The sequence below is a fragment of the Heterobasidion irregulare genome, assembly GCF_000320585.1.
Source record: "Heterobasidion irregulare TC 32-1 unplaced genomic scaffold scaffold_04, whole genome shotgun sequence".
In the NCBI taxonomy this organism is placed as follows: domain Eukaryota; kingdom Fungi; phylum Basidiomycota; class Agaricomycetes; order Russulales; family Bondarzewiaceae; genus Heterobasidion; species Heterobasidion irregulare.
In genome coordinates, this window is record NW_009258200.1 from 2,333,813 (window position 1) to 2,361,812 (window position 28,000).

General features: G+C 50.1%; 16 protein-coding genes across 16 annotated transcripts; 9 read left to right on the top strand and 7 right to left on the bottom strand.

Annotated features, from left to right (window-relative positions):
• Window positions 1-128: 128 nt before the first annotated feature.
• HETIRDRAFT_439708 (uncharacterized protein) lies at window positions 129-2,132 on the bottom strand. The gene is made up of 7 exons (XM_009547241.1): window positions 1,973-2,132; window positions 1,768-1,851; window positions 1,354-1,653; window positions 978-1,230; window positions 767-884; window positions 601-670; window positions 129-544 (listed from the first exon to the last, which is right to left on the bottom strand). Exons 1-7 carry the CDS (start codon window positions 2,057-2,059, stop codon window positions 542-544), a joined length of 915 nt encoding a protein of 304 aa, XP_009545536.1. The 5' UTR covers window positions 2,060-2,132; the 3' UTR covers window positions 129-541.
• A 130-nt stretch (window positions 2,133-2,262) lies between these two features.
• Window positions 2,263-4,638, top strand: HETIRDRAFT_383325 (uncharacterized protein). The gene is made up of 12 exons (XM_009547242.1): window positions 2,263-2,327; window positions 2,381-2,452; window positions 2,503-2,563; window positions 2,636-2,800; window positions 2,866-3,064; window positions 3,120-3,582; window positions 3,638-3,823; window positions 3,886-4,023; window positions 4,082-4,262; window positions 4,320-4,387; window positions 4,449-4,473; window positions 4,525-4,638. Exons 1-12 carry the CDS (start codon window positions 2,295-2,297, stop codon window positions 4,557-4,559), a joined length of 1,626 nt encoding a protein of 541 aa, XP_009545537.1. The 5' UTR covers window positions 2,263-2,294; the 3' UTR covers window positions 4,560-4,638.
• Window positions 4,639-4,977: 339 nt separating this feature from the next.
• On the top strand, window positions 4,978-7,531 carry HETIRDRAFT_439710 (uncharacterized protein). The gene is made up of 13 exons (XM_009547243.1): window positions 4,978-5,203; window positions 5,270-5,300; window positions 5,357-5,416; window positions 5,480-5,749; window positions 5,811-5,837; window positions 5,894-5,968; window positions 6,028-6,118; window positions 6,174-6,306; window positions 6,363-6,564; window positions 6,617-6,774; window positions 6,827-6,969; window positions 7,031-7,300; window positions 7,361-7,531. Exons 1-13 carry the CDS (start codon window positions 5,043-5,045, stop codon window positions 7,399-7,401), a joined length of 1,662 nt encoding a protein of 553 aa, XP_009545538.1. The 5' UTR covers window positions 4,978-5,042; the 3' UTR covers window positions 7,402-7,531.
• A 909-nt stretch (window positions 7,532-8,440) lies between these two features.
• HETIRDRAFT_148385 (epoxide hydrolase) lies at window positions 8,441-10,407 on the bottom strand. The gene is made up of 16 exons (XM_009547244.1): window positions 10,235-10,407; window positions 10,149-10,183; window positions 10,060-10,074; window positions 9,939-10,000; window positions 9,850-9,890; window positions 9,690-9,795; window positions 9,610-9,639; window positions 9,526-9,560; window positions 9,449-9,472; window positions 9,337-9,390; window positions 9,153-9,278; window positions 9,030-9,098; window positions 8,887-8,976; window positions 8,770-8,821; window positions 8,607-8,717; window positions 8,441-8,543 (listed from the first exon to the last, which is right to left on the bottom strand). Exons 1-16 carry the CDS (start codon window positions 10,300-10,302, stop codon window positions 8,517-8,519), a joined length of 945 nt encoding a protein of 314 aa, XP_009545539.1. The 5' UTR covers window positions 10,303-10,407; the 3' UTR covers window positions 8,441-8,516.
• Window positions 10,408-10,611: 204 nt separating this feature from the next.
• On the top strand, window positions 10,612-11,568 carry HETIRDRAFT_439713 (uncharacterized protein). Its single transcript, XM_009547245.1, has 3 exons — window positions 10,612-10,809; window positions 10,880-11,467; window positions 11,527-11,568. Exon 2 carries the CDS (start codon window positions 11,023-11,025, stop codon window positions 11,251-11,253), a length of 231 nt encoding a protein of 76 aa, XP_009545540.1. The 5' UTR covers window positions 10,612-10,809; window positions 10,880-11,022; the 3' UTR covers window positions 11,254-11,467; window positions 11,527-11,568.
• A 213-nt stretch (window positions 11,569-11,781) lies between these two features.
• Window positions 11,782-13,431, top strand: HETIRDRAFT_444640 (uncharacterized protein; the record flags this gene model as incomplete). The annotated part of the gene is made up of 5 exons (XM_009547246.1): window positions 11,782-11,909; window positions 12,093-12,150; window positions 12,199-12,453; window positions 12,515-12,958; window positions 13,020-13,431. The coding sequence occupies 5 exons, from the start codon at window positions 11,782-11,784 to the stop codon at window positions 13,281-13,283; spliced, it is 1,149 nt and encodes a 382-aa protein (XP_009545541.1). The 3' UTR covers window positions 13,284-13,431.
• An 820-nt stretch (window positions 13,432-14,251) lies between these two features.
• HETIRDRAFT_244735 (uncharacterized protein) lies at window positions 14,252-14,542 on the bottom strand (the record flags this gene model as incomplete). Its single annotated transcript, XM_009547247.1, has 3 exons — window positions 14,252-14,322; window positions 14,378-14,415; window positions 14,478-14,542. Coding segments are annotated over 3 exons (174 nt in total), but the record flags the coding sequence as incomplete, so codon positions are not given.
• A 126-nt stretch (window positions 14,543-14,668) lies between these two features.
• Window positions 14,669-15,355, top strand: HETIRDRAFT_458691 (uncharacterized protein). The gene is made up of 3 exons (XM_009547248.1): window positions 14,669-14,773; window positions 14,846-14,960; window positions 15,019-15,355. Exon 3 carries the CDS (start codon window positions 15,094-15,096, stop codon window positions 15,349-15,351), a length of 258 nt encoding a protein of 85 aa, XP_009545543.1. The 5' UTR covers window positions 14,669-14,773; window positions 14,846-14,960; window positions 15,019-15,093; the 3' UTR covers window positions 15,352-15,355.
• Window positions 15,356-15,633: 278 nt separating this feature from the next.
• On the top strand, window positions 15,634-18,149 carry HETIRDRAFT_157041 (inorganic phosphate transporter). The gene is made up of 10 exons (XM_009547249.1): window positions 15,634-15,816; window positions 15,876-15,929; window positions 15,990-16,048; window positions 16,104-16,220; window positions 16,278-16,508; window positions 16,566-16,948; window positions 17,007-17,256; window positions 17,319-17,577; window positions 17,649-17,767; window positions 17,833-18,149. Exons 1-10 carry the CDS (start codon window positions 15,671-15,673, stop codon window positions 17,907-17,909), a joined length of 1,695 nt encoding a protein of 564 aa, XP_009545544.1. The 5' UTR covers window positions 15,634-15,670; the 3' UTR covers window positions 17,910-18,149.
• Window positions 18,150-18,477: 328 nt separating this feature from the next.
• On the top strand, window positions 18,478-18,791 carry HETIRDRAFT_106834 (uncharacterized protein; the record flags this gene model as incomplete). The annotated part of the gene is made up of 2 exons (XM_009547250.1): window positions 18,478-18,707; window positions 18,764-18,791. 2 exons carry the CDS (start codon window positions 18,478-18,480, stop codon window positions 18,789-18,791), a joined length of 258 nt encoding a protein of 85 aa, XP_009545545.1.
• A 158-nt stretch (window positions 18,792-18,949) lies between these two features.
• HETIRDRAFT_315159 (uncharacterized protein) lies at window positions 18,950-19,899 on the bottom strand (the record flags this gene model as incomplete). The annotated part of the gene is made up of 4 exons (XM_009547251.1): window positions 18,950-19,126; window positions 19,181-19,396; window positions 19,455-19,577; window positions 19,636-19,899. Coding segments are annotated over 4 exons (780 nt in total), but the record flags the coding sequence as incomplete, so codon positions are not given.
• A 968-nt stretch (window positions 19,900-20,867) lies between these two features.
• HETIRDRAFT_417228 (uncharacterized protein) lies at window positions 20,868-21,894 on the top strand (the record flags this gene model as incomplete). The annotated part of the gene is made up of 3 exons (XM_009547252.1): window positions 20,868-21,108; window positions 21,280-21,413; window positions 21,463-21,894. The coding sequence occupies 3 exons, from the start codon at window positions 20,868-20,870 to the stop codon at window positions 21,892-21,894; spliced, it is 807 nt and encodes a 268-aa protein (XP_009545547.1).
• Window positions 21,895-22,363: 469 nt separating this feature from the next.
• On the top strand, window positions 22,364-23,028 carry HETIRDRAFT_126155 (uncharacterized protein; the record flags this gene model as incomplete). The annotated part of the gene is made up of 4 exons (XM_009547253.1): window positions 22,364-22,372; window positions 22,509-22,691; window positions 22,746-22,848; window positions 22,904-23,028. The coding sequence occupies 4 exons, from the start codon at window positions 22,364-22,366 to the stop codon at window positions 23,026-23,028; spliced, it is 420 nt and encodes a 139-aa protein (XP_009545548.1).
• Window positions 23,029-23,385: 357 nt separating this feature from the next.
• Window positions 23,386-24,187, bottom strand: HETIRDRAFT_439719 (uncharacterized protein; the record flags this gene model as incomplete). Its single annotated transcript, XM_009547254.1, has 2 exons — window positions 24,087-24,187; window positions 23,386-24,030 (listed from the first exon to the last, which is right to left on the bottom strand). Coding segments are annotated over exons 1-2 (705 nt in total), but the record flags the coding sequence as incomplete, so codon positions are not given.
• Window positions 24,188-24,565: 378 nt separating this feature from the next.
• Window positions 24,566-25,719, bottom strand: HETIRDRAFT_163056 (uncharacterized protein; the record flags this gene model as incomplete). Its single annotated transcript, XM_009547255.1, has 9 exons — window positions 24,566-24,608; window positions 24,663-24,676; window positions 24,752-24,859; window positions 24,915-25,044; window positions 25,106-25,169; window positions 25,275-25,322; window positions 25,382-25,393; window positions 25,448-25,512; window positions 25,571-25,719. 9 exons carry the CDS (start codon window positions 25,717-25,719, stop codon window positions 24,566-24,568), a joined length of 633 nt encoding a protein of 210 aa, XP_009545550.1.
• A 154-nt stretch (window positions 25,720-25,873) lies between these two features.
• HETIRDRAFT_157044 (camp-dependent kinase-like protein) lies at window positions 25,874-27,998 on the bottom strand (the record flags this gene model as incomplete). Its single annotated transcript, XM_009547256.1, has 8 exons — window positions 25,874-26,253; window positions 26,315-26,741; window positions 26,805-26,948; window positions 27,005-27,353; window positions 27,408-27,513; window positions 27,568-27,664; window positions 27,724-27,846; window positions 27,900-27,998. The coding sequence occupies 7 exons, from the start codon at window positions 27,996-27,998 to the stop codon at window positions 26,346-26,348; spliced, it is 1,314 nt and encodes a 437-aa protein (XP_009545551.1). The 3' UTR covers window positions 25,874-26,253; window positions 26,315-26,345.
• Between the last annotated feature and the right edge of the window lie 2 nt (window positions 27,999-28,000).

Below are 28,000 nucleotides of genomic sequence, written 5' to 3' on the forward strand. Positions count from 1 at the left end.
CTCCCTGGCGGTTGTACTTCTATCTTTGTATTTAGCATACAGGATGATCCGAGTTTTCGGTGTCCACGACGCGAGTCTATCAAACCTTTTTGAGTTGCATGCGCTTTGGATTCTGAAAGTCTCGACTTGGATTGGGGTTTGTTCTGCCTCGCCAGGATTGCTATTTCAGTCTTTAATCTACATCCGACGAACTCTTTCATATCTTTTTAACTTCTCTCTTCATGAAAAACCTGTCCGTGTGTCACAGACACAAATGTACGTAAGAGAGACTGCGTCCAACGAAGCGTCGAAATTAATCCGTGCGGCAAGCGAGCATCGAAAGAAAGAAGAGTGGACGAAGAAACGCCAAAAAGAAAATAAATAAGAAAAATGCGCATCATGTTCGATGGTGAGCGAGAGAATTGGGCTTTGAAGCTTGAAGGGCGGGATTGGGGGCTGAGACTAACCACAGCTGCGCGTGCGGGCAGGAAGGTATATTGAAGTGGTTGAGCTACAGAAGGAAGTAGGGGCACGATGTATGTACAATACAGTGGGTGCGAGGTTACTGGGGCCGGATCAACTTTAGAATGGCGCACTGTGGAGAGATGACGAGAAGCTCACGAGGAAATAGTCCGGTACCCGTCGTGTGACGAGTGGTTCTCCCGCCCGCGGCGCGGGGTCGAATTGTAAGCTAATGGAGTAGGGTTTCAGTAGTGATGTCATAGTGTCATAAGACCAAATGGATTTTAGAAGACCCAGAGGAAACAGGAAATCGAATATTGCTCACAAGCTATAAGATAGTTTTTCGTCGATCTCCATGATGGCTGCTTGGTTGCCGCAACGGTAGCAGTAGTTCGGCGCGCTGAAGATCGTCACAACATTACGATCTTGGCCCCAGTTGTAGCCTGCGAAAATAGCATGGCACAGTGCAATTAAAGACCCAGATCGGTCATCAATGATGAAAAATAAACGAGAGATTGTGGCGTAAATAGGCGTACCCTCCATCACAAGCTGGTGTGCGCGTGCGACGAGCGTTAGCCCGTTGTTGTGATTGAAGGCCTCCGAGATATCTTGCCCGAATGTGTATCCAGCACCACGGGGCGATATCCCCCACCCACAACGATCGTCGGGGTCCGACCAGAGGAGGTCGCACATGGGTCCCTCGTGAGGCACTTCCTGCACACGGTCGATGGATCGCACGTGGTCGAGGGTGTCGATCGAGGGCGAGAGGCCTCCGTGGAGGCAGAATATCTATCATGCAGTGTATCAGGGCTGTGGGTTCGGCGACAGATCACGCGATGGCTCGGTCATGCATTTTTTGTGTGGGGATGGGATGGGAGGCGGTCGAAAGAGACCAAGGAGGCGAATACATACTTGATTTTCGATCAGTGCGGTCAAAGGAAGGTAGTCGAATAGGTCGGTGAAGTATCGCCATACGTTGGCGTTTCCATATTTGCGCAGACATTCGTCGTAGAAGCCGTATACTTGCGTGATTTGTCGACTCTCGTGATTGCCACGAAGGATGGTGACTCGCTCGCGATACCGCAACTTCATCGCAACGAGGAGCGTGACGGTCTCGACGGAGTAGTAGCCTCGGTCGACGTAGTCGCCCATGAACAGGTAGTTCGTATCAGGCGAATTACCGCCGATACGAAACAACTCCGACAGATCATGCTAAGAAAGGAAGGGAGGGCGCATTCCATAATGTTAGGACCAAGAGGAAAGAGGACGGGACCGAGGGATGCGAGCAAAAGAAGGACTGTCGGATTGTTCAATGAAAGTACGTACGAATTGACCATGTATGTCGCCACAAACGGTGACAGGACATCTTACGGGCTGCACATTGGATTCCTCCATCAAGATTTCCCTCGTCTAGAAGAAGGCCGCCCATCGGAACACATAGACGTGGTCATCAGAATGGTAGGGGGTAGAATAGATGATCAGCTGGGGGTGGCGCGTTATCAGAACAGGCGATACACAAAACGAAACACACCTTTTCGCATAACTTTTTGACGTCTGCCTCTGAGAGCTGCTTACATTGGCTAAGTTGTTGAATCCACCCGTCTATTTCGTGTTCCATGTTGTGCTGAGCGAGTCGATGTAGATGAAAGGTCTAAAGGGAAAGAGGTGGCGAGCGGTGGAGACTCGAAGGGTGTTGTGCTTGACCTTCACCCAGTCACACCTTTCCGGGGATTGCGCTGAGTGTCACGGATCGGTCACATTTCTAACGGAGTGTGACGCAGCGGAAAACAAGTAAGTTATTCCAAAGCAGGACGCGACCCGGTCCTCCAACCTCGTTCTCCATACAACACAATATGGATCACCAGGCTGTTTACACTACCGACGAGGTTGGTTTCGAATTTCTCACACGTTCATGTTTCCCTCTAACCACTTGTGTTAGTATGGTCGGCCGTTCATCATTCTCCGCGAGCAGGCGAGGAAAACTCGCACTCATGGGATAGAAGCGATTAAGGTGCATATCCTCTTACTCTTTTTGAGCGGTTACATCCTCATACTGCGCAGACACATATCCTCGCTGCGCGCACAGTATCTAACATCATTCGGACCTCGTTAGGACCACGAGGTACGTGCGCAGACGCAAAGTCAGCCGACGGCAGCTGAACAAAACGCGTGTACCATCTTCTCTCATCCACAGGCCTTGACAAAATTCTGATTTCACCCGATGGCGAGATCACAGTCACGAATGATGGTGCGACGATCTTGAGTCAGATGGAGGTAGAGCACCAGATTGCGAAGCTTCTGGTCCAGCTATCCAAGAGCCAGGACGATGAGATCGGAGACGGTACGACGGGTGTCGTCGGTGCGTATACCTTATATTCTCCTCTGCCGGTCCTTGTTCATATATTATGGTCTTTCGTTGGTCAGTTCTCGCTGGCGCGCTGCTCGAACAGAGTGAGGCTCTCCTTGACCGTGGGATCCACCCCATTCGGATTGCCGATGGCTTCGATCGTGCTTGCAGAATCGCGGTGCAGAACCTGGATAATATTGCGGATCGGGTAGAATACTCGCGGGAGAACACAGAGAACCTCCTCAAAACCGCCATGACCAGTCTTGGCAGCAAAATGTATATACCTCCACATTCTCGTTTCGACTGTCACTAACTCGGCATATCGCAACAGCGTCTCCAAGGAGCACCAGCAATTTGCTCAGATCGCTGTTGACGCGGTCCTTCAGGTTGCCGATCTTGAACGCAAGGATGTTCTCTTTGACCTCATCAAGGTCGATGGGAAAGTTGGTGGCTCCCTCGGCGACACGAAACTCATCAAGGGTGTCCTCATCGACAAGGACATGTCCCATTCTCAGATGCCGCACTCCGTCAAAGATGCCCGCCTCGCCATTCTCACCTGTCCCTTTGAGCCTCCACGGCCCAAGACAAAGCATAAGTTAGACATCTCAAGCGTGGAAGAGTACAACAAACTTAGAGAATACGAGAAAGAAAAGTTTATGGACATGATAAAGCGAGTCAAGGACAGTGGCGCCAACCTGGTCATCTGCCAGTGGGGTTTCGATGACGAGGCAAACCATCTGTTGATGCAAAATGAGCTGCCTGCAGTGCGATGGGTTGGTGGTCCAGAGATCGAGGTAAAGCTTTCTCTTGTCCTCTTTTCCAAGTGCACATTTGATTCGGTGCTCTTAGCTGATCGCTATCGCCACCAATGGTCGTATCGTGCCTCGCTTTGAGGACCTGACGCCAGAAAAACTGGGAAAAGCGGGTATTGTTCGCGAAGTCTCTTTTGGCACTACTCGGGACAAGATGCTTGTCATCGAGGAATGCGCCAACACCCGCGCTGTCACTATCTTCGTGCGTGGAAGCAATAAGATGGTTCGTCAGCCTTTTTCAATGTCACACGAACTAGCCTTCATCCTGATATTGTACCCTGCTAGATCGTTGACGAGTCAAAACGCGCTCTCCACGATGCTATCTGTGCCGTTCGCAACCTCATTGTGGACAACCGCGTTGTCTATGGTGGTGGTGCCGCGGATGTCAGCTGCTCGCTAGCCGTTCAAAAGGCCGCTGACGAGGTAGGCATCCTGATAATCTAGCATCCCTTTCGTCATTGATGTGATCTCGGGATCATAGATTGCGTCCATCGAACAATATGCGATGCGCGCCTTCGCATCTGCACTAGATGCCATTCCTCTCGCTCTCGCAGAGAACAGTGGTCTTTCTCCAATTGAGACTTTGGCCGAAGTGAAGAGCCGGCAGGTCAAAGAGGGCAACCCGAGTCTGGGTATTGACTGCAATGGTAGGGGCGAGAACGGTGCGTGGTGGCTCATCATATTCGCGCGGTGCCTATTGAAATTGTTCCTTTTGTCAGACATGAAAAAACAATTTGTAAACGATCCCCTGATTTCCAAGAGGCAGCAGTACTTGTTGGCGACTCAGGTGCGCTTGCATCTCTCTCAAATCATCTTGTCAAGCACTCATCTTGCATTCATCATTGTAGCTCGCCCGTGCAGTGCTAAAAATAGGTCAGTCCCTTTTCACCCCGTGTCGGTCAAACTGATCAAACTCTTTTGCAGACGATGTCATCACCGCTGGAGAGGCAGACGAGTAGTCATGAAAGATGTATGATAGATAGAATCACACTAATCTTGTGCTTTTTCCAGTGTGCCGGGCAACTGGACCTTTCCGTCTTTTTCACCGAGTGCTCCTCGAGATTCCTTCGGGTCGCATCATGGTGAATTTCCCTAGAAAGGTGGTATTGTCTTGTGCGTGGCGGGAAGTGCTGAGTGTGATTCAGCTGCATGGTTCGCTTGCCTATCTGGCACCCGCCACATTCTCGTTCACAGCAGTATGTAAGTTCGAATCCGACTGGTAGATTTGTGGCGTGGCGAGGCGTGGCGTTCTCGAGATTCGAGAATCGAAAGCGTCCTCCGGATCCTCCCGCGCCATACGCGTCACGCGTCGTCAACACGCGTTGTTGGCGTGGTTGGCAGTGGGTGGCATTCATTATGTAACCTCGCCGTCTTGACCCTTCTTGTCTTCAGCTTCCTCATCCTCACCACCATCTGCGCCTGTCTCACTGTAGCACCACCCCATGGCATCTACAATTGACCAGCTGAAATCCGAGGGCAATGCTCTCTTTGGGCAGAAACAATACGAGGCAGCTCTCGAGAAGTATGGAGAGGCGATCAACCTAGACGATCGTAATGCAATCTTGTATTCGAATAGAGCAGCTTGCCAATTAGCTCTGGCAGAGTGAATGTTGCCTACCATCGCTTATGCTTTCAATATTTCCTCACACACATGTCTACGGCTTCATAGCTACACGAAAGCTATGGAAGATGCGGAACACGTCAGTGGCACTGCTGCTTCATTGTTCAACTTTGCTCACGTATCAATTGCGAACAGGCCCTCAAGCTTGACCCTGTATATTCCAAAGCTTGGGCACGTCTGGCATCCGCACAAGGCGTATGTGACGCCGCCTTGACTTCGGCTCTATCCTCATACTGAATATCGCTTAAATATCCCTAGTCACTTAATCTTCTACCGCACGCTATAAAGTCCTGGCAGTCTGCCATCGACAGTCTGCCTAAGAAAGACTTGAAGCCTGCAGATGTCAAACAAAGGACACAATACCTGGATTCTTTGGAGGCTATGAAACTTAGAGAGAGAATTGCAACGCAGGAGAAACTTCATTTATCTGTGCCTCATAGGCCCAGCAATGGTGGGAAGAAACTCAGCTGGGATCGAGCTCAAGAGCTGTTGCCAGAGCTCAGGAAGGCAGGTAAGATGAGAAGCAGTGTGAGTAGATTTCTTCGTGATTGCCCGTTCGGAAGGTGAACTCATCGTGTTCCACTCCTAGGCATGGGTCCTGGCTGTGGCAGACGAAGTAAGTCGAGGTTAGATGCCTTTGGTGTCACAGCTGACCTTTTGTACCTCCGCAAGCAATACAGCAAGGGTGCAAGAGTACTGAAACAAGTCGTGCAGACGGGCGATCCTAAGGGTCCAGAATACTTTGGTGTAATTGGAATACATATCTATCTTTGGAGTCTCTGCTATAGCTAACAGGAAGGTTGTAGGTACTGAAAGAGATGAGCAATGCTGTGCTGCAGGACAAACGCTGCTTTCGAATCGACGGTAACGATTGGTTTGACAAGTGGAACTGGCAAAGTATGTGTTGACCCCGTCCCTTTTTCTGTTCACTCACGTCGTGATTCCGGGACAGTGAAACTGGAAGCGTTGAGATTCAGGACGCCTAATCCAGATGCACCGCTCAAGGAGGTAGACGATCACATGCAAAATTTGCTCGCAGAAGGCGGCTGGGATCTCGCCCGTCCGTCTATTGAATTTTTGGTTAGGTATGCTTTTTTGAGCCATGTTTCACATCGTTGTCATTGTGTCTCATCCTTCACAGGTTTTTGTTCATGAAAGCTGTATTAGACGGCGACAGCAAACTTGATAACAAAGCGAGTCTCGAGACGTACGACCAAGTTTTGGCAATCTTACACTGGGGCCGGGAACGTTGGAGTGATGTCCCGGCCACTGATCGTGGAGTAGTGTTCGACGACACGTTTGTTAGAGGCGTTAGATCTATGCGGATTCATGAGCATATGCGCGTGCGTATCGCCTTATCTGTCTACCAACTGCAACTAGCTGAACACGATACAGGCTTGGGAACTGGATAACGACTCAAAATTGTACACTCTAGATGGGCTCTTGGAGGAGGCAAACAGCATCATCGACGAGATCCAGAACAGCCCCAGAGAAAATGTCGGTACTCCTTTCGACATGGCACACTATGACTATATAGAGGGAAAGGCGATCGCGTTCGTCTTCGCCATTCATTTCTCGTCTAATAGCTACTAATTGATAATGCAGCTTGAAGGGTTTCTATTATCGTGAAGCTCCGTTCCATAAAAAAATGACGGACAAAGTTGAGATAGAGGATTTCTATGATCGGTCATTCAAGTACTACCTCGAGGCTGCTGACAAGTTCCCTGAGGATGATGAATACCACATTGGTGCGTGCTCTATCTCGTATTTCTTGCTCCAACAGTTCGTAAGCTCATTACTCCCTTACAGTGTGGCTCAACAACGCACTTGACGTCCTCACAAGCGGTGGTACTACTCTGCGACAATGCATGCCGATCTTTAACCGCATACGCTCGGCCCTCCCAGAAGTAACCAAGATCTGGGATGATTTGTTGACTACTCCAGACCAAAACAAGAACATTGTACCAACCCTTCTGGCCATTGTAGAGGCCGAGGAGAAGATAGCCGCAGGCAGTCTTACCTTAGACAGTTATATTGTGCCAGAACGATTCCTCGAGGGCAAATTTGGTCTATATCGTGGTACGTCTCCGTTAGTGTCGTCCGAAATGTTGAGCTGACACATTTTCATGCTGTGTATAGGTAGCCGCCCATATGAGAATCCGCTCTCTTCTGGGCGTTAAAAGCTTAGCGCCCATCAACTACGTATTTGCTCTTGCTATCGTATATAACATTTTCAGTGGTTGACCTCCTAATATACATGACACCGTTTATATGCATCTCCTTCTGCATATTGATGGTCTGTTCGGTCATCGCTGGCACCCCACCTAAGTCATCGTTTACATTCATCCTATGAAGATTATAAGACTGACCACACCCGATCAACTGAAGATAACGCTTCGCTATAGCGTGTCCGGTAGGGCCGGATCTGTCGTTGATTGCTGCCAGATAGCATCGCTTGTCAGAATAAAAAGACCACGCTTCTTCACGTCGAAAGACAGTTCAAGGAGGTTTAAGGCCGCACAAGACAAGATTGCTAGACGACAAAGATGCTGTTCAAACAGGTCCAGAACGGCTTGCCATTTGGCTTTGTCAACGATGACGTTTCGATTTCTTGCCCATACTGTTCATACTGTATACTTTTATCACTGTCCACTGCTGTCCACCATCTACGGCTTTGTAGCTATGCGGACGCTGTCTGGGATGCACCGAACGTCAGGGTCTTGTAGTACTTGGTTGATCGTTGCGGCTTTGCTTCTACAGCGACTGTTGACAGGCTATCAGCCAATTTCGACTCTGTATAGCCCCTCTCATTATGTTTGGAAACAGTAGAAGATGTACGCGGCGCAGTACTAGCTCGTGCACATTATCAAACTGGGTATGTCTCGCTTCTGAAAGGCCCCGAACGAGGGAAAGCCTCGAGTTCATTTTATTCTTCTTTCATTTTGCATTTTCTCGTGTTGGGCGGCTTGAGAATGTGCTCGCTGATCTACTCCGTCTGCCAACAAATAGCAAACCTTGCCTAGAAAAATATTAGAAGAGTACCTCGAGATCATCAGAGATATACGGAGCGTATTGACTGACGGATTCACTAGCTCTATACCACAATAAGTGCTTGGATTGGTGGTATTCGTGGAAGCGGTCAGCAATTCTGCCTGAAGCTTTTCACAAGGAATATAATCGCTTTGTCTGAGCTGGCAAAGGTGTTCGGAATGGGCCACAAGGCGCAATGAAGCATTTACAAAACGCCTCATATTGAATTTCCTACTGCTTCTGACAACGCGGGATATATACTCTGTTACAGATCAGCAAATTGATCGGTCGCCTGTGAGGAACAACCCATCGTTGGTGTCTGAAGAGCAAAACTGCATGTTTTTTCGATACTAACCTGCACTAAAAGTTTAGAGGTTCCTGGTTCACGCGAGGAGTGGCCAGCGTCCGGGACGATGTGCAAGGTGATCTCAGGCCAAACCTTCTTCAAAGCATATGCCGTGGTTGCCTAGTGTTGATAGTAGTTAGAAGGATACAGTAGCATCGAAATCAGCACTCACAGGACAGACAACGTCGTATCGTCCTTGCACGACGATCGTGGGGATATGGCGGCTTAGATGAAAAACGGATGATCAGCAAACTGGATGTGTTTTCTGTTATGTCCATGAATAACTCACATCTTGTCGATCTCCTGCGACTCGAGCAGCTGACCATCACGCATGAATCCATCGTTGATGAAATAATGGTTCTCAATGCGAGCAAAGGCACTAGGTAGAAGACGCTTAGTATAGGGTTCAGTGGGAGGTGTGAGAATGCGTACTTGGCCCAATCATCCTTCTCCGCCTCGGCGATATGAGCAGGATCGACGTAGAGCTTGGAAGTAGCCATCCTGTGAGGCGATTGTTGAAGGTCTCGATCGTACCAAAAACCTGGGTGGACCTACTCCCACTTCGACCATGCCTTTGCTGCCTTGAGACGTGTCTCGTCATCGACTGAGTTTAGCTGGGCATGATACGCAAGAACCAGGTCTCCGCGCTCAGCTTCCGGGATCGGCGCAACGAATTCGTCCCTGTCATGAAACATCAGAATCAGGATGGTCGTCGTAAACATGAGAAAGAAAGGCTGACCAGGCTTCAGGGAAGAGATGGGATGTTCCATCCTGATAGAAAAATCTTAGTTCACTGGTTGAGTAAGGACCAAGATCAGTATCGCTCAAGATCATGCTGATTTTTTCCGTACCTTTTCCTCAAAGTAAAGATGCCCCTGGATGGTCATGATTAGAAGATGACTGGTCAAGGGTTCAGTGCGCACTATACCGGAGGATGAGAGACTTGACACGACCAGGATGCGACTGTGTGATGTGTTATCTTCATGTATAAAACCAGTGTGTTGATACTCGCCTGAGAGTAGGCTAAGGCGAGAGTGGACCCCTGTTTTTGAATTAATTGATGTGATGAAGCCAGCCTGGAGAATAACATGCCCAAGATCCTCCAAATACATGCCATTTCTCGATCTTCAGATGTTCACGGAGACGTTCCATGTCCTTCACTAAATCCCACGTTGTGTTCTCCTCCAAATTGGCGCTCCTAAACATGCCGTTGTCGGGAGCAGTGACATGACACCCGTTTTAAGAAACTCACGGGATAGATTTGCCTGCGCCTCTTTGGTCTAAAAAGATGACCTGGGATATTGATGGGTCAGAGTAAGTAGATGTCAGCTGTGCTCAAACCTTGTATCTGTCCGGATTGAAGAATCCCCGATCTTGACTATCACAACCTCCTCCAGGACCACCTGCGAACAACCGCCTAAGCACTTATGACCAAAACCAAATCGGTGGTTTGACCACGCACCATGGACGAAGATGACTGTGGAAGAATGTGGAAGAAGTGTATTGACCAACACTGAACGAGATAGGAGGAGAAGAGAACGTTGTCCGCACCAGGAGCCCCTTCTTTATTGCCTGACACCTCATAGCTATACATATATTTAACTCATGAGGGCTGATCTTGAACTCTACGCACTCACTGAAGGCTATGGATCCCTGAGACCCTGAGCTTTCCGATCTCGAATGGCCCTGCAGCGGAGGTGTACATCGTGCGCAACAAGGTAGGTACAGTTATTCTGTTGTGATTTTTGACTTGAGAACTATCTCGTGCAGACAAGATGTATGAAAATGTAGACCGTCGGATGAAAACAGGGGGAAGCGGCGACAATCGAGCATTCATCGGTCGCAGTGAGATCGACCAATCGGGAACCTCTTGCCTTTCTGGGTGGCTAGCTGATAATATCAAATTGTAGACCACGACACAATGTAGTCCATTTTGGTCTGCATTTTAAGCGAAAATGAAAATGAAAATACCCAAAAGTTACACCTTGTCCAAAATCGTCTGTGCGGGCTTCAACAGACCATGACCATCTCCGTGGTTCTGAGCCTTCTACATAACTCAGAAACGTCATGTCAGCAACCTACAGTATTGCTTAGAGCAAATCCCCGTGTAGCTACGGACGGCCTTCAGAATGATCCAATCAGCCGCTAATGGATTTGACAGGAGAAATATCCAGCGGTGTTGAAGTCGAAGTCACTATTTTGAACATTGAAGGTATGGTTATACATACACTCGCAAGGGACGATGCGAAATCATTATCCATTCTGACATTGTATCGCTCAAGGTCCGAGGATCCCTTTGGATTTCTCATTCCTAGATTAGATACTACCGGGTTCTCGCGCGATGCACATGAATCTGTTGGCGACGTCCGATCTTACATAGTCCCCTGTTATACGACCGACAACGGATGATAGCTTTCCCACCGACATGCTGTCCAACCTTTCTCCCCTAGGCAGACTGTCTGCTTGCTGCCGCTCAATACCGACACCAATGGAGTTTCAGGTACATTTTGCTGTGATTCTGTTGTGCCCAACCGGCCTACAACGATCATTCGACCGTGCGCGCTGGGCAGCACTTGCCTACGCTGCATTCCCGGGGAATGTAAGGGTCGGCCTAAATCAGGATCAAGGAGGTGTGACCAGTGGTCCTGCCTGGTAACCAACACGGACCTCTTGCAAGCAGGTATTTTTGGTATCAAACGACATTCATCGCGCTCCGAGGGTGGCCAACAGGAGCGCCGGCACGACGGGAAGTCACACATTGTCATCATCACCTTGGGGACCTGAATATAATGCAGATGCCGTTGGAAGTGGGCCTGGCGGCACCAATCGCTGAATTTTCGCAGGCATGCATGCTTTCCGATGCAGACAAAGTTGGGTACGGCGCTTGACATGGGCGTGGGGTCCGCGGTTGATGGGTCAACAAAAATAGATTTGATTAGTTTCGTCAGTCCAGAAACAGTCCATTTAAAAGCGGGCCTCACCGAGCCATCCAACTACCATCTTCTTCATCCCATCCTCCCCACCTTTCAGCTTCGCGGTCAGGCATCGCCCGAATTTTTCCCTCTTCGTGACAACCAGACCTGGTGTCAATCCAATCTTTCATTTTTACAGGGATCTCTTCGTTGATACCTTTCATACCCTTTCATACTTGACGTTTTCGACTTTCTACTCGCAATCCTCTAAGATGTTGTTCAAATCTTTCGTACTCCTTTCGTGCTCACTCCTCGTTGTCGCGGCTCCCGCCCCAGAGCAACGGAGAGCTGCTGCTGGCAAAGCAATTGGCCAGAAGCAACCTGCTGTTAGCGCTTCGGCGTAAGTCTATCTCTCTGATACTCCCACGGACATATATTCATACCTCAGCCGTTCTGTGATAGCGCTAGCGTTGTAGCTTCCGCCGCCGCTTCTTCAGCAGTCGGCACTGCTTCAGCGGGCGTCTCCTTGGCAAGTATAAGAAATTGTTCTGCACATTACTGAAAATAACCTATGTATTGTCAGGCTGCCACGGCCACTAGTGCTGTCAGCGCGGCGGGCACAAGTACAGGCTCTGCGGCAAGTATTGGGGTCTTCAACATGCTTCATAAACTGACGTGATCACCTACAGGCTGCCGCGTCTACTAGCGTGGCTAGCGGAAACGACGCCGCTGCCAACAGCACGAACTCGGGCGATGCACAGAGCTCGTTGACCCTCTTGCAGTCGGTCATTGCCACTGGCTTCGAGAATGACGGCCAGCAGCCCCCCGTGGCTGGACAATCTCCCTCGCTGACTTCAGGAAACAACTTCATCAACTTCTGTGCGACGGTGCCCGGCAAGCCCATCACAAATGGCCAGCAGATTAAGACGGGAAGCTGTAACCCGGTGCGTACCTCCCTCGCGCCGATTCTCTGCTTTGTGCAGTGTCTAATGCACCATTTGACAGGCGCCCATGGGTATCATCGCTGCTACGACGAACATGCCTTCATCAAAGTTCGTTTTCCCGAAGAACACAGACAGCATTCCCGCGAACACGAGTTTCACAGTCCGCATGGCACTCAACAATCTCCAGGCGGGCACGTTTGTCAATGCGCAAGCCAACTATTACTCCGCGCCCCAGCAGGTCAACGGACAAGGGGCAATCATCGGCCACACGCACGTCGTCATCGAAAAGCTGACCTCGCTCGACCAGACGACCCCGACGGATCCTAACGTCTTCGCATTCTTCAAGGGCGTCAACAGTGCTCAGACGAACGGAGAGGTCACCGTGGATCTCGACAATGGCCTGCCTGCGGGCTTCTACCGCATTGCGTCCATCAATTCCGCCGCCAACCATCAGCCCGTACTTGTTGCGGTTGCCCAGCACGGCTCGCTAGACGATATGGCCTACGTACGTGTTCCGTTCCACCTCCTTTTCTACCGTGTTTCTGGGCTAAATGTTCTCGTTTCAGTTCACGGTTACGGATTCCGGAGCAGCAGCAGGTAATGCGACTGCCACGACAGGAACAGCGGCTGTTGCGAGCACGGCAGCAGCAGGCAATGCGACTACGGTGGTGGGAACAGCGGCCGTTGCAAGCACCGCGTCAGCTAACTCAACTGTCGTGGCGGGCGCGTCCACCGCTGCCGCTGCCAAGACTGCCATCATCGCGTCATCAACCCCGAAGACCGCTGGCACTGGCACCGCTTTCAAAGCAATTGGTGGAAAGAAGAACTAGAGCGTGCTCGAGGTTGGATGCCATACACTGCTCGAAATCTCCTGTATGGGGTATTTATAAATTATTGATGGAGATAGAGATGGGTGTGTGATTTGGATCTCATTGTGATATACTCTACGAGCAAAAGAAGAACTTACGAAATGCGGTCCTTTTCTGGTGAGGAGACGAGCATTGACTACGAACAGAGTGACAGATGAAGATAGATGAAGTCTCCATTGGTCACCAAAGTTGATCATCGTCCAACGCAACAGATGAAGATGAGATTTAGGAGATCCAACCACACAAAGATACAAACGTTTTGATAAAGTTCATTTATTATCCAACAATCAACACGGAGGCGCTCGGGAACCTCGGCCTGCGTCCAAACCATATGCGAGCACACCCCGCAATGTCCGGATTGATAGCTTCTTGAAAGCAAAAGAGGATGCTCCGTGGAGATCGTTTGGAGACCAAAGGTTGTCACAAACCATGCACATTAGAATAACGCCTTAGGATAAGGAACATGAACATGCTGGTCGAATCAGCAAGTGACAGCGATAGGGAACTGTAGCCGAAACAAATACCTGTGAGAGGATATGTATCGGAGAAAACAGATGGTGAGACCAACGTCTTCTAGCATGGAAAGTAGATAATCAACGCATCCACGCACTGACGGGCCTTCAAATAGGCAGCCAATGAGCGCGCGAACGCTTGACCTTGTATCACCAATGTTCATCCAACGTCCACTCTTTCCCCATACATCGTCATGAGATACGCCCATACGGAACTCTCGCCACGATGCGTGGAAGGATCTAGTCGATACGTGATCGATGTTCCTGCATGCTATCGCTGTGAGTCTTCTGAGTTTGACGGTTCGGGATACCTCTGCTTCAGATGCCGATACTTTTTGAGAGAGTACAAAGCGAGCGTCTCTGTGTGTGTGGGATGGCGAGCTGAATCTCCGCATAGGCGAGCGCGCAGGATGACGTACCGTTTTTGATGTACTCTCCAAGCCCTATTGCCTTCTCAATTTCCTCTGGATCCGAGAGCCCTCTGTTCTCTGTACACATATTCTCTATAATCAACAACTCCACAGTGTACACGCATGGACTCACTCTCGAACATCCTCCGCATTCGCCCGTGAAAGTCATATCTGCACATTCTCCGCATTTCAGAGGTCGGGACACGAGCCTGCAAAGGAAACGGTCTGCGCACGAGGGGTCAGGGTAATCTCTGCCTAGCCTGTGCAACTCCTTGTAGAGAGCGAGCACGCGATGGCGAGTCGCGGCGCTCGACATTGCCAACGATGAGTTCGGCAACTTGGAGCTGTCTAATAGCAAGCGATTGCCGTCGGGTTCCTGAAGAGGGAATTGCGGGTCGCGTGAGCAAAGCGCGTTCATTGGACTCCGACCCTCAAGCTCCAGTGTGAAGAGAAGTCCTCAAGCTTCTGCTGCTGCCCACTGGCCACGAATCTGTTGTAACTTACACGGACCCATATCCATCTATTTTACGTATGTCGCCTTTCTCCGTGCATTCACCGCACGCACCTACGACATACCATGATGGGCCGGATCTTACTCAAGAGCACAAACAGGAAGAATGTCAAAAGAGGCGCGCAGACTGAGTGTGCTCATATCGGTGAGTCCTTGAGAAGCTGTCAAAAGGACAGCCTGGACCGTTCAACGGCCAGCCTCAAAGGTATCACATTTCAAACCTTGTCGTATTGTGCACGATTAGATCACATGCGGACACATAGAAGAACGTCAAGATTTCCGTATTTGCTGATACACAGGTGAAGACGGACATAGTGCGACTGTGCGAAGGTAGCGCCATGAACATGAATGGGATGCGGGGTGCCGACGCCAGGACCTGTTCCCGCACTCGTTCGAAGTCGTTCAGATCGTGGACGGCCCTTACATTGCCCTCAATTTTTCCCATCGACGCTTCCACAGCCGACGACGTATTTAATAAAACGTTTCACCTGCGAGGCCGGCTAGGCGGGAGGAGCAGATTTTTTTTCTGCGTGCGAAAATATGGAGGCGACGAACATGGGCGCAAAGCTGCGTACAGAGGCACCGGGCTCGGCTGAGGAGGTCCGTCCCGCTGCCAAAAGGACTCTGGACCGCACGTGAGTAGCAGTATTTGCGAGTTGGAAATGAGAAACGTGCGGGCGTTGCGGGCGGGTCGGGATCTGATTGGCTGGCGGTAGACCAACGTGCAAGGTACGGGCTGTGGCACAGGCTTGCCCCAAGTCGCTCGGGCCCTGAACGCGGCGTTCCTCCAGACCTTCGTCTCGGCTCGCTCTCCTATGCCTATAAAGATGCTCTTGCGTAAGGATTCGAAGCTCTCCATCACCTCCTTTCCCCCGGTAGATCCACCCAGCGACGCGACCATCGTCCCTCTCCGCCATGGCCGCCTCATTCGAAAACTCTGGTGAAAAGGGCAAATTGTCCAGCGAAGGCTCCATTTCTGGCCTGCCTCGCATGGCTGCACCCCATGAACTCGACGAGCGCCGGAGAGCTGCGCTCGCAGAGATCGATAACGCCAAGTTTTCGTACGTCGATTATTTCTAGTTTACTTTGTCAATTTTATTGCTGACCGACCATCCCTCAGTTGGTTTCACGTCAAAGTCTGTGCAGTCGCCGGCGTAGGCTTCTTCACCGATGCGTGAGTAGTCCCAGCACTCCATCACTATCAGCCACCCCTGGCTGACCTCGCTTTCTTCAGCTATGACATCTTCGCCATCAACATCGCTTCCACGATGCTGGGCTATGTATACGGAAAAGGTGATCCCGATATCTGTGCCGTTTGGTTTGATAGTGACTCACACGGAAATCACAGGCCATGCCCTTAGTGCCAACCAAGACCTTGGCGTCAAAGTAGCAGCACCTGTCGGCACTCTTGTCGGGCAGCTGCTCTTTGGCTGGCTTGCGGATGTTATCGGCCGTAAGCGCATGTGTAAGTTCTCCGGACCCCTATCTTCCTTTTGTCTATCTCATGAACATGTTTTTGCAGATGGTGTTGAGCTCATGATCATCATCGTCGCTACATTCGCTCAGGCTCTGTCTGGCCAGGGCCCCGCGGTCCACATTATTGGTGTTCTCATTGTTTGGCGTTTCATCATGGGCATCGGTATCGGTGGAGATTACCCTCTCAGCGCGGTCATCTCGTCCGAATTTGCCTCGACACGGTCTCGTGGTCGTCTTATGACGGCTGTGTTCGCCTCGCAGGGCTGGGGTAATTTTGGTACGGTTCATCTCTAATACCGCTCTTTTTCTTTCTTTGACTCAATAAAAAATTCAGCTGCTGCCCTCGTCGCCTTGATTGTCGTGTCTGCCTACAAAACGTCTATCCTCACCGATAACTTCGTGACGCTTGACTCGGTCGACTTCTGCTGGCGTCTGCTTATCGGTCTGGGCTGTGTCCCCGGCGTGGTGGCGCTCTACTTCCGCCTTACGATCCCTGAAACGCCTCGGTTTACCATGGATATCGAGCGCAATGTCAAGCAGGCGACGCAGGATATCAACAATGTTTTGACCACTGGAAACTCATACGTCGACCCTGATGCCGTCGTCCAGCGCGCCAAGGCCCCCAAGGCCAGCCGCAGAGACTTTGCAGCCCACTTCAGCAAATGGTCTAACATGAAGGTCTTGATCGGCACAGCGTACTCATGGTTCGCGCTCGATGTGAGTTATTTTTCATGCTCATCTATGCTTAAGCACAGTCCTAAGTATTGTCCTACAGATTGCGTTTTACGGTCTCGGCCTTAACTCATCCATCATCCTGACGGCCATTGGTTTCGGAACACCACCCACAAGCGGTACCCTTGGCGTGTACGAGAATCTGCATAATATCTGTGTCGGCAACTTGATCTTGTCCGCTGCCGGCCTGATCCCTGGGTACTGGGTGTCCTTCCTGTTCATTGACTCATGGGGCCGCAAACCTATCCAGCTCATGGGCTTCATCATGCTTACCATCCTTTTCGTCATCATGGGTGCGTTCATCTTTTTGAACATGTGTGTAACGATGAAGTGATGCAATGGCGTTGGCGCGCAGGCTTTGGTTACGACAAACTCACCGCGACTACGTCGACCACGAAGGCGTTCGTCTTCCTCTACTGCCTCGCCAACTTCTTCCAGAACTTCGGTCCCAACACGACCACGTTTGTCATTCCCGGAGAGGTGTTCCCCACGCGGTACCGCTCGACGGCACACGGCATTTCGGCCGCGAGTGGCAAGCTCGGCGCCGTCGTCGCGCAGGTCGGCTTTGCGCGCCTGAAGGATATCGGAGGGAAGAACAAGTTTGTTAAACACATGTGCGTCTTTGTCTCTTGTTGTGGGTGTCATGCGCTGTGGGACTGTATACTGATCGGACGTGATTTTGCAGTCTTGAAATCTTTGCTTTCTTCATGTTGACCGGTATCTTCTCGACACTCCTGTTGCCCGAGACGAAGGGCAAGTCGCTGGAGGAGCTATCCAATGAGAACCAGGAAGGGTTCTTGCAGGGTCAGTGCTCTCTCAAATCACCCCGTCCTGTCCTCTCTTACTGATTTTGTTCTTCAACTCGATAGGTGTCGCTCCGGTAGAAGTCAGGGACGGCGTCATCGTCGAGGCAGAAGCACGAGAGCGGGAATCGAGAGCCGTCTGATCGTGCCGTTCTCCCTCTCGCGCCTGCCATGCCGCCTCACACATACTTTCATCCAGTCGTCTTTGTCATCGTCCTCATCTCGCTCCTTGTTTTGGATCGTCCGCCTGCAAGGCCCTTTCCTGATCACCTACACTTATATACTCGTTCAACGACGTCTTGTTATCATCACTTACCCACAGTATATTTATGAAACCCACTGTTGTAGCCTTTCGCCCACGTAATAGTTTAGAGGTCGCTGAGAAGGAAGATCAAGGCCAGCTCGAGGACAACGGTATTTTTGGGCTGAGATCGGAGGTTCGTGTCGTAGATCTTGTAAAAGGGAGGGGATCGGCGAGTGCGCGGGTATGACGTCGATGTCATCGGCCAAGCCTCAGCGTTCCTCAATGCGCGCGAGATCGCCTCCTATTCAACAGACCACGGACGCCACCTCCTCTGCAGATTCACCTCGCTCACGACGAGAAAAATATAACAGTTTGAAGTGATAATTTCGCTTCACCTCCTCATTTGGGTGTTCACTAAACAGTCGTCGCAGGCGTCCAGCCATTTCACCTCCCCTCATCCTGCGACCATGCCCAAAGCAGAGCTTGACAACCAGCCCTCGGCGTTCTCAGAGCCCTCGGAACCCGCGGACGTCGCTCCCGAGGGTAAACGCGCGCAGATCACGAACCCGCAAGAGGAGAACCCCCAGGCGGTTGTGAAGAAACAGGGCGCTGGCGGCAGTGGAGGTGCAGGACGATCAAGAAAGGGCGAGAAGAAGGAGAACGAGCCAGAAGGACCACGCAGCAGCAAGGGTAAATTGTGATTGATTGGCAGCGGGAGACAAATGTCAGGGAGTAAAACTCAGATGTCCACAGCCTTCAGGTAGTCATGGGTTTCGCATAAATCTCATCAGACCGAAACGCAGGATATATTTCAGGAGTCGATCAAGGGTAAGTAAAAAACCAGATATCGCAGATCGCAACATACATGCGCCCACAGCCAAAGCGTCATCCCTCAAGCAAAGCTCAAAATTATGAGTCGGCAGTCTTGGGCTTCTTTTTCTATGCACACACATCCGAGAGCAGTGAGCTAACAAATTCAAAGTAGGAAGAAAAACGCACATATGCGACTTTATCAAAGTCGTAGTCGATGCCGGCCTCCGCCAGCTTGCGCTTGCGCTCCGACTGCCGTTTGACCAGTCTCTTTTCCGCAACTTGCTGTTCGTCTTCTGTGCGAGGCTTTTTTAAACAATTAGACCATGCTATACCTTTTTCGATGAAGGAGAGGCAAACCTTGTTGTGCTGGACGCGCGCGATACGATCCCGTGGGACAACACGCCATTTGCGGTTTGCACCGATCCACAGTTCGGGATGTATGGTGTCCTTTGGAATTACAGAGCACTTGAGGATATGGCCCAGAAGGAGGTAGTTGTCCATCGTCTCTGCGACGATCTGGGCGACAGACGATGAATCGAACTCAACGAAAGCATAGTGCTTCGAGCGACCAGTCTAAGGAGGAAGAAATTATATAAAACAATTTCTGGGTGAGAGAGGGTGTTATGCGGACCTTCTTGTTCCTGGAGAGCCGCACGCGAGTAACGTTTCCGAATTGTGCGAAGTATGCCTTCAGCTGGTTCTCGTAGAACCCGTGAGGTAGCCGACTGAGACTGACTACTCCTCTGTCTTCTGTCTGGCGTGCGGTCGATTTCAGTAAATTTTCCCAATAAATCAAGGAGAAAAAAATTCACCGGTTGGCGTTTCGCCTTTTGCAGTTTCCGCTTTACGGTTGCATCATCCCTAGCAATCGTTGGCAATTTGCCAACATCGATGCCATCGACGTCGCCGTCCATGTCTTCGTCAGAGGAATCTTCATCGGTGGAAAAGCCGTGAAGATGAACGTCTTCCTCATCTGAGTTCTCTACTTCAGAACCGTCTTGATCCTCCAGATGGGAAGGCTCGAGTTCGGGGGATGGAGATGGCGTTGGTAGTTTTGCGGCCTTCTTGGAAATCTTTGAGGTCTTTTTTGTTGTTGCTGCCGCCTTCGGCGCCTCGACCGACTCTTCGACCGCCTTCCCTTTCTTCTTCCTCGGCTTACTCTCCTCAACTGGAGGCTGCTCTGCTACCTTCGCAACTTCAACGACCTCCACGGGTGGCTTCTCCGCTGCAGCCTTGTTTTTTCTCAACGGTGCATCCTTCGGTGTTGCTACGGCTTCCTCTACCGGATCCGACCTGGTTTTCCTCTTTTTGCTCTTCTCTTCCACAGCCGTCGCCTCCTCTATCGACGGCACAACCTCAGCGATCTCCGCAGGTGCCTCCTTTGCTGCCTCCTTCTTTGTCCTCTTCTTTTTCTTCCCCGCCTCTTGATCCTCTGATGGCGATACCTTTTCTACAACAACCTCCACCGGACTCTCAGTTGCTTGCTCCGCCACAACCTTCGCCTCCCCTTTCTTCGAACGCTTCCTCTCCTTCGTCACCACCACCTCTGGTTGCACCTCTTTCACCTCTTCCCTCTTCCCCTTCCCCTTCTTTTTCTTCTCAACTTTCTCCTTCCCCCCCTCCGCGACTGCAACCTCCACTCCCTTGGTCACAGCCTTCGGCACGTCCTCCTCGACCCCTTTTACCTCTCCTTTCTTGGCCTTCTTCTTGCCTTCAGAAACATTTGGAGCTGAGGTGTCCTCGACTGTTGGTGCCTCCTTGCGCTTGCGCTCCTTCATGGGCGGAGCAGTCTGCCTGGACGCTTCTGCGACGACCGGTTCAGCGATTTTGGATTTACGTGCTTTTTTAGATTGATGGGCCGGGTCTGCGGATGCTTTTTGAGGCATTTTTGAAGCCAAGGAGGGACGAAGAGGAACGATCGAGTGTTGCGCTCGCAAAGGTAAACAGAATTTTGAAGATGCAGACGTTTAGTCAGCAGACGCTACTTTCACGTCCCGATTAGGCAGGCAGCTTTCATGACTTTCCTCCTGCTCTCGTCTGCGAAATGACCGCACTTCCTCGCTTTGCAAACTCACACCATCTTCCTCAGTCGATAGAAACTACATCTCGCTCTGCCATCTACCATGTACTTGACGAGAGGGAGCAAGAAATAGATTCATCACTGCTCACAGACTTAACCGCTCTGGTCAAGCGACGTTTGGGGGACATCACAATGACCTCGCGGAAGAAACGGAAACTCAAACATCGCGCGGAAACTGATGCTATAAGCGAGGGACGTATTGTAGGTGAGAAATGATTTAGACTCTATCATGTCGTTTTCTCTGACCATCGTCTGTCATCCTCCAAAGCATACAGATTACTGTCTACATCTCTTCCGCCCCGGAATATTTGCCTGGACGCCAAGCCTCCGCCCAAAATAATGTATGCTTATTTACTGTATCCTGAAGACTGACGAGGAAGGAACCTGGATAGTTATTGGGAACCTCCATGTGAGGACGATGACTCTGAAGCCGAAGTACGAAAGAGACGCGCTGAAGCAGCTGCTGTGGACTTCACATGGCTTTCCCGGGAATCTCATAAGTCATCTGTGGTAAGGGCTCTTAGCTTCCTCTTCCATAAATTGACTGATCATAAGATAGGCTCGATCCAACGAACAGAGAAAGGTCCTTCACGCTAGCGGCTCTGTCTCATCTTCATCACCTCCGATCCTTCTGGTCGAGTGGCCTGCAAAACCATATTCGAAACTTACTACTTTGCAGCAACTCGCAGGTCCTGCTGCTCTACCGTCCCCCCATGACCCTTCGCTTGCAGGACATTATTGCACTGCAGTCTCAGTCCAGTCTTCAGATACTAGAGCGGAACCAAGGAAAGCCTCCAAGAAAAAGAGAAAGTATGTCAAGGAACGGCCCCCTCCAAGGTTCTGGCGACCTGTCAGTAGTTGGGGAGGTAAGAGTATGGGATACGCAATGGGCTATGAGGGTAGCTGGGCGGTCGACGATGAGGAGCCTCAGAACATTAGATATGTTAGGGATACTATGAAGAAGGGAATCCTTGTGAGCATGATGTACTGATGCACGACAGCATGCCTACACATCTCTTGCTGAGCAGACCCGCAGTTTGAATTATATCATCTGTCATGCATGCGTTGCGGTGGCGAAGTTGTGAGGTATCAATGTGAAACAAAGACATTTTTCTTCTGCAATTAGTTCTCAATGCGGCTTTTCAGTCAGACAGATGTCCATTCAAGAATCGGAATGCATCTACTAGAATTGTATGATCGGAGAATAAATCTCGAGTTAATTACAGCCTTGTTCATGATTGAGCTGCTTGCCTAGATTCCACTGTGACTATGCGAGGATTTTACGGATCATTAAGAAGATAAAGAAATGGTGGCGGAGCAGTGGCGAAGCACAGATTGAGTCAGTCTGTGAGATCTTAGCTCCGCCCGAAGTTCGGCAAGACTCTTACTCACTGCCATTTGCGTACGAGTACCTTTCACCCTTCCGCTTGACGAGATCACCACTCCTTCAATAATCCAATATGCCTAAAGTGTGTCTCATCGTCCCAAATATTCCCGCGCATAAATTAACCTCGATCGCGATCTATAGAATAAGGGAAAGGTCAGACCACATCCAAGCAATCATTTCTCGACATTTCCTTACAATCGCCTCTCCGTTTCTGACAGGGCGGTAAAAACCGGAGACGAGGAAAGAACGAGAATGACGACGACAAGCGCGAGTTGGTCTTCCGTGAAGACGGACAAGAATACGCTCAGGTGACGAAGATGTTAGGCAACGGGCGTCTGGAGGCTATGTGTTTCGATGGAGAGAAGCGGTTAGCCCATATCCGAGGGAAAATGCGGAAAAAGGTGTGCAACCATCTAAAAACTTAGCCGATCAGCGTGCAAACTTGTCTTCCATAGGTTTGGATAAACCAAGGAGACATCGTGCTCCTTTCGTTGCGAGAATTCCAGGACGACAAGGCAGATGTCATCGTGAAGTATACACCTGACGAGGCACGCAATTGCAAGTCACGATATTCTTCCTTGTGCTGTTGGGTGCTGACCGCCTTCCTGTTCAGTGAAAGCATACGGCGAGCTGCCAGAGAATGCCAAGCTCAACGAGTCCAACCCTCTCGACGAGGAGGAGGGTGAATGTACATTCGAGTTTGGTGATGAGGGAGATGTAGACATTGATGATATCTAGGCCTCCTGCCTTATATCCTTACATGTGGTTTTTGGAGGTCCGTAGACCTTTCGCTTCCCTCTGCTCTTTTCTGAAAAATATTTCAGCTCTGTACTACTGTCGTACTTCGTTTGTTGTTTCATATCTCTGTTCTATACATACACCAATGTATGTTACACAAGACTCATAGCATCTTCGATTTTGTCTTTTACGCCTGACACAAGTCCTATGGTCGAATATAACGTCGATATTAGAACATTCAGTCTATGGAAGGACGGAACTGTGCTGCGCGGCCTACCGACCGATCAGACCTAATGTCTTAATATCTGGTACACAGCCCTTTTCTCTGATCAGATAATCTACAATGTCCCTCGCATTGCTCTTCACCGCAAGTTTCAACATATCGGAATGAACTTTCAGCCTATCCGTCAGCTTCCTCTTCTTCGTACCAGATTTGCGACCGCTGTCACGTTCCACCAACATCTTTACCAGCGACAAGTCCTTCCTTTGGATGGCCAACAAGACCGCGAGCCCGTTCTTCCATCGTGGAGAGGCTCCGTGGTCCAAAAGGAATTGGATGAGAGGGATGAACCCAGCGTAAACCGCTCGGGTCAACGGATACCCTTCATGTGAATCGGGATCTGGGGAAGCTATCCGTGGATGAGAGAAGAGATATTGGAGGAACGGCAAGGGCTCGTGGCGGCCTTTCCATCCTCGACTCGACGGCGGGTCGTGAGCAAGTGCTCGAAATATTCGACGAGGGAGTTCGGGGTGCATGTCATCGACGGAAGGACAGTCTGGTCGACGCAGTAGGGCCTCTACAACGTCTCTCTGACACAGCGGATAGCGCAGTATGCGAGTCATGATATTTATTTTTCTGCCTGCGTTTTGGTTGAGCAAAGAACGCCCCAAGATGTATTCGACTTGGACGCTGGGGGGCGCGAACTTGAAGACGTTATACAGACGCTTGCATGTGTGAGGTAGGGTCTCGGAAAGCGCGTAGAAGTGGATTTCATAAAGGAGCTAAGTTAAAAAGTTCCTATGAATTCCACATTTGAATCTAAATGGACTGAACTGACCTCTACTGGTAGAGTATCAAGTTTATGCTGAAAAGACGTCGTCATCGTCGGAGACGGCATATTTTTCACGGGTATGAGCGTTTGAGCGGCCAAGCCCAGAGAGTATGAAAGTGGAGAGCAGCGAACATCTGCGAACACTTTGAATTTCAGAATCGACGGAGATCGACGGACCGGTAGGCGTGAGACTATTGTCCGTGACTTCGTCCCGCAATCATGTGATATTTTTCGACACGTTCTGCCACGGTTGTCCCAGTTGATTGGATCGGAGGTTTACACCAGTGAATGTAAGGGTGGTATATTACTCGAGAGAATGAATGGGAACATGTAATTTTTTTTGGTCGTGGCTTTAAAAGACAAGGCTCTTCGATACGCATACGGGGTGTCACTATACTTTGTGCATGAATTGGTGTTCGACGATATATGCGGGGGGATCAATTTTAGTCTTCCGGCGCGGGGAAATACAGAGGTATCAGATTTCTTTATATTATATTTATTTTGAGCGTTCGATCGTAGGATGATGTCCTAAAAGACACTCACTTATAAGCCTCGTTATCCTCGTCGCTGAACACGACAAACACAACGCGCTCAAACTGGAATTCCAAATGTTAGAAAAAAAGATGGGTATATGGCGAATAGCGCGTCAAAAAGTCAATGATAACACGTACGTTTATTTCTTCTTCGGATTCCAAGAACAATCTGACTGCATTTAGTGCAATGTGAGTGGCGCTCATGATGGGGAAGTTGTGTACTCCGGTCGATATCGCAGGGAAGGCCTGAAAGACAGTCATGTTCCCCAAAAAGTCATCAGTGGTCATGAGAAAAGCGCACAATCTGAGTGAGTGAGTGGTGGGCAGCAACGTGCAAGCTACGCGTGTAACAGGAAGCCAGCTGGTCACAGACCAGCTGTACTTTAGCGGTTCCTGAATAAACGGGACCAACTGTATGTATAACATGTCGACTAAGGCGATGAAGCATAGACCTGAGTTGATTCACTTTACGTTGACGGTGACGAGGCTCACGCAGGGAGATTGTAACCTCGTGTAATCTTGGCGTCCCCAGTCTGACAGCCTTTCAGAGTGCGACCTATACGAGCAGATGTGAGCTCCCGTCTTTACGAAGAACTTAGAACTCAAACAAATGCCGCTGGGTTGATCAAGATATACTATGCAAACGAGACTGTTAACTCACATTCCTTAAGCAATTGAGGACCTGCAGCCCTATGAATGGCTCCATCAGCTAGGGGCAACATGATTTAGATGTACAGCGCTCTCCATGAACGAGATGAAATAAATTACCACCATCACCGTCTGCCCAGCTTGATCAGTTAAGCTGAACTTCGGTATCGAGTCGAAAGTAGATACCTAGAAGGCTCCCGTTTGCCGCATTGACGATTGCATGAACATCTAGTTTCGTGATATCCCCCTGGCTGGAATAAAGACGTTTGTGAGCTTGTATGAAACAGAGCAGAGATGATAAGGACGCACTAAAGAGATACGCGGTCCAAAAGCCTAGCGACGCTAGGAAACCGCTCCTTTGTTGCATTCGCGTTCTTGTCGTTCAACCGTCTGAGCACGCCACGTTGATACAAGTCGCCAATAGTGGGGATTTGTCTAAAACTCAACCCTCGAGACATGAATGTTGCAAGCCAAGCTCAACTGTGCGCCGTGGTGGCAAGAGACGAAGGGCACGCCGGCACAAATCCTGGTGACGTCATCTCTTCGTCGTAGATCCAACTTGTGGCCCCTCGAGCGCTTTGCACAGGCGTACACTTCACCGGAACCGTATATATCATGAAGGTCATGTATATGGGTAAAAGTAACAAGTGCGTACAGTAGAGACGATGTGATGGTGATAACGAGAATATTAACCGTTGTGAGTAAGGTATACCTCCCCCCCCCAAAAAAAGGAATCGAGTGAACCACATCAGTGACTGCAAGAGGGCGAGCCTGCGAGCTCCGCAAGTCAAAAAATGGATGGAGTATGAAAAAGACGTGATGATGCGGATGCTGATGCGAATGCCGATTAGAGTAGAATGGAATAGCACGGAAAATCCAGTGCCCAGTGAAGAGTACAACAGGAACATAAATAGGCGATGGCTGCGGTGTTGAAAAAGTGTACATGAATGCGATGACGATGCGATGACAAGACAGCTGGACAACGAAGAGTGCTAATCTAGATGCATCAGATCAAGTCTCGCAGGTAGGGAAATACAAACGCTCCGTACTCACTTAGGACAAGGAATAATGCTACGACTGATTACTATGAGCCCATATGGCGGTGGCTACTCCCTCGAGAACTGGACGAGTACTGCTGGGAGCTAGACCGTGAATGGCGACTACTTGGAACGGGAGAGTTCGCTCGCGATCGGCCAATAATAGTGCCCTGATGCACGAGCGTGTTGGTTTGCGACTGAATTACAACGGTAGGATCAGAGTCGGCTTCATGGGCGGCGACAATCGGCTCGTTGTGGGGATAGTAAGAGATGCGAGTCGAAGAGTTGAAGTCGTAGATGGTGAACTGTTCTTCGAGCTGCCTCAATTCAGGCGCCATCTTTTCCGTGTTTGGGTTCGCCTTCCGTTTCTGATGCGTCAGAGGTTTCTCTGCCAAAAGGAACTCGTCAAACTCATGTGTGACGTCAAAGTTTGGCTTTCGTTGCTGTAACAATAAAACAAAGGTGTGAGCTTGAGAGCCTTTTAAGTGACAAAGGTGAAAACACACGTCAGGTACGTAGGGCGCGTCAAGCTGCTTGGCTTCCAGCTTCTCCCAGTTGATGCGTGCGAACCAAGGGTGGCTGTAGATGTCATCGATACTGGGCACAAGGGCGCGGCATCCTAAACGGGTATTCGGGTTCCGCTCCAGCAGCTGAAACGTGAAGAGTGAGTGACATGATACAAAGGCGTGGAGCTAGGCCGCCTTACCCCCAAAATAGCATCGCAGCCCTCTTTACTGACAGGCTGCACGCCCTCGCGGGCAGGAGGAACTTTGATAGGATGACTTGTGATGCTCTCCCGCATCCTATCCGCGGTCTTGCCGTGGAACGGGCGTTTATGCCAGAGTAGCTCATGGGCACAGACACCCAAACTCCACCAATCTATGTGCCATGTATAGCCAGTGCGGGCTGTGTGGACAACTTCAGGTGCCATATATGCCATAGATCCCGCGATTGATGTATGAAGACGTCGCTCTGAATAGTGGATGGCAACGTTGAAATCAGTCAGATGGGCGTGTCCTGATGCATCAAGGAGAATGTTGTCAGGCTTGATGTCCCTGCATCAAGTCAAATGAAGGACAGCATTCTATGCATGGAACAGCCAAATCTACCTGTGAATAATGCGCTGCTTGTGGAGGTAGGCGAGTCCACAGGACAACTCGGCAATCCAGAAGCGTACAGTCCTTTCAGGGAAAGATCCTTTCATATTGAGGTGAACTACGAGCGTATCCCGTTGATAAGGATGGGTGCAACGGTTGACTGTGTACGCACATCGTAGGTCACCACCATACATGAGATCCAGCGCGAAGAAGCAATTGTCATCGTCTTGAAATGCATAACGTAGGTTGACGATGAAAGGGTGATCAATCTGTGATTGCATTTGCGTTCAAGCACCCTGATATCAACGATGGTTGACCTGAGACATACCTCCTCGAGGAGTCGTCGCTCTTGGATGACGTTGGCGACAGCCTTTTGTCTTATGCATTGCTGCTTGTTGATATACTTCAGAGCATAAAATTTCTTGGTTCGCTTGTGCTCAATAACTCGGACCTAGTCAAAATTTTAGAAATTCGGTCGGAGTGGGCGAAACAATAAACGCGTACCTTTCCAAACGCGCCCTTGCCAATGGCTCGATGAAGATCGAAGTGATACAAGTTGACTGCGCCATCTAAATCAATAGGTTCGGAAAAGCAGCAGCCCATAA

Bases quoted from the DNA above. Each gene is read 5' to 3' on its own strand.
- HETIRDRAFT_439708 (XM_009547241.1), bottom strand. From the start codon at position 2,059: ATGGAACACGAAATAGACGGGTGGATTCAACAACTTAGCCAATGTAAG. The intron at 1,231-1,353 runs GTATGTATTCGC...ACTGCATGATAG, and splicing joins CCGCACTGATCGAAAATCAA to ATATTCTGCCTCCACGGAGG. The intron at 671-766 runs GTGAGCAATATT...CTACTCCATTAG, and splicing joins GAAAAACTATCTTATAGCTT to CTTACAATTCGACCCCGCGC.
- HETIRDRAFT_383325 (XM_009547242.1), top strand. From the start codon at position 2,295: ATGGATCACCAGGCTGTTTACACTACCGACGAG. The intron at 2,453-2,502 runs GTGCATATCCTC...CATACTGCGCAG, and splicing joins ATGGGATAGAAGCGATTAAG to ACACATATCCTCGCTGCGCG. The intron at 2,564-2,635 runs GTACGTGCGCAG...TCTCATCCACAG, and splicing joins GACCTCGTTAGGACCACGAG to GCCTTGACAAAATTCTGATT.
- HETIRDRAFT_439710 (XM_009547243.1), top strand. From the start codon at position 5,043: ATGGCATCTACAATTGACCAGCTGAAATCCGAGGGCAATGCTCTCTTT. The intron at 6,119-6,173 runs GTATGTGTTGAC...ATTCCGGGACAG, and splicing joins TGACAAGTGGAACTGGCAAA to TGAAACTGGAAGCGTTGAGA. The intron at 6,565-6,616 runs GTGCGTATCGCC...AACACGATACAG, and splicing joins GGATTCATGAGCATATGCGC to GCTTGGGAACTGGATAACGA.
- HETIRDRAFT_148385 (XM_009547244.1), bottom strand. From the start codon at position 10,302: ATGTACACCTCCGCTGCAGGGCCATTCGAGATCGGAAAGCTCAGGGTC. The intron at 9,891-9,938 runs GTTTGAGCACAG...TCAATATCCCAG, and splicing joins TCAATCCGGACAGATACAAG to GTCATCTTTTTAGACCAAAG. The intron at 8,822-8,886 runs GTGAGTTATTCA...TTTTCATCTAAG, and splicing joins TCGCAGGAGATCGACAAGAT to CCGCCATATCCCCACGATCG.
- HETIRDRAFT_439713 (XM_009547245.1), top strand. From the start codon at position 11,023: ATGCTGTCCAACCTTTCTCCCCTAGGCAGACTGTCTGCTTGCTGCCGC.
- HETIRDRAFT_458691 (XM_009547248.1), top strand. From the start codon at position 15,094: ATGAACATGAATGGGATGCGGGGTGCCGACGCCAGGACCTGTTCCCGC.
- HETIRDRAFT_157041 (XM_009547249.1), top strand. From the start codon at position 15,671: ATGGCCGCCTCATTCGAAAACTCTGGTGAAAAGGGCAAATTGTCCAGC. The intron at 16,509-16,565 runs GTACGGTTCATC...TAAAAAATTCAG, and splicing joins GCAGGGCTGGGGTAATTTTG to CTGCTGCCCTCGTCGCCTTG. The intron at 17,578-17,648 runs GTGCGTCTTTGT...GTGATTTTGCAG, and splicing joins AACAAGTTTGTTAAACACAT to TCTTGAAATCTTTGCTTTCT.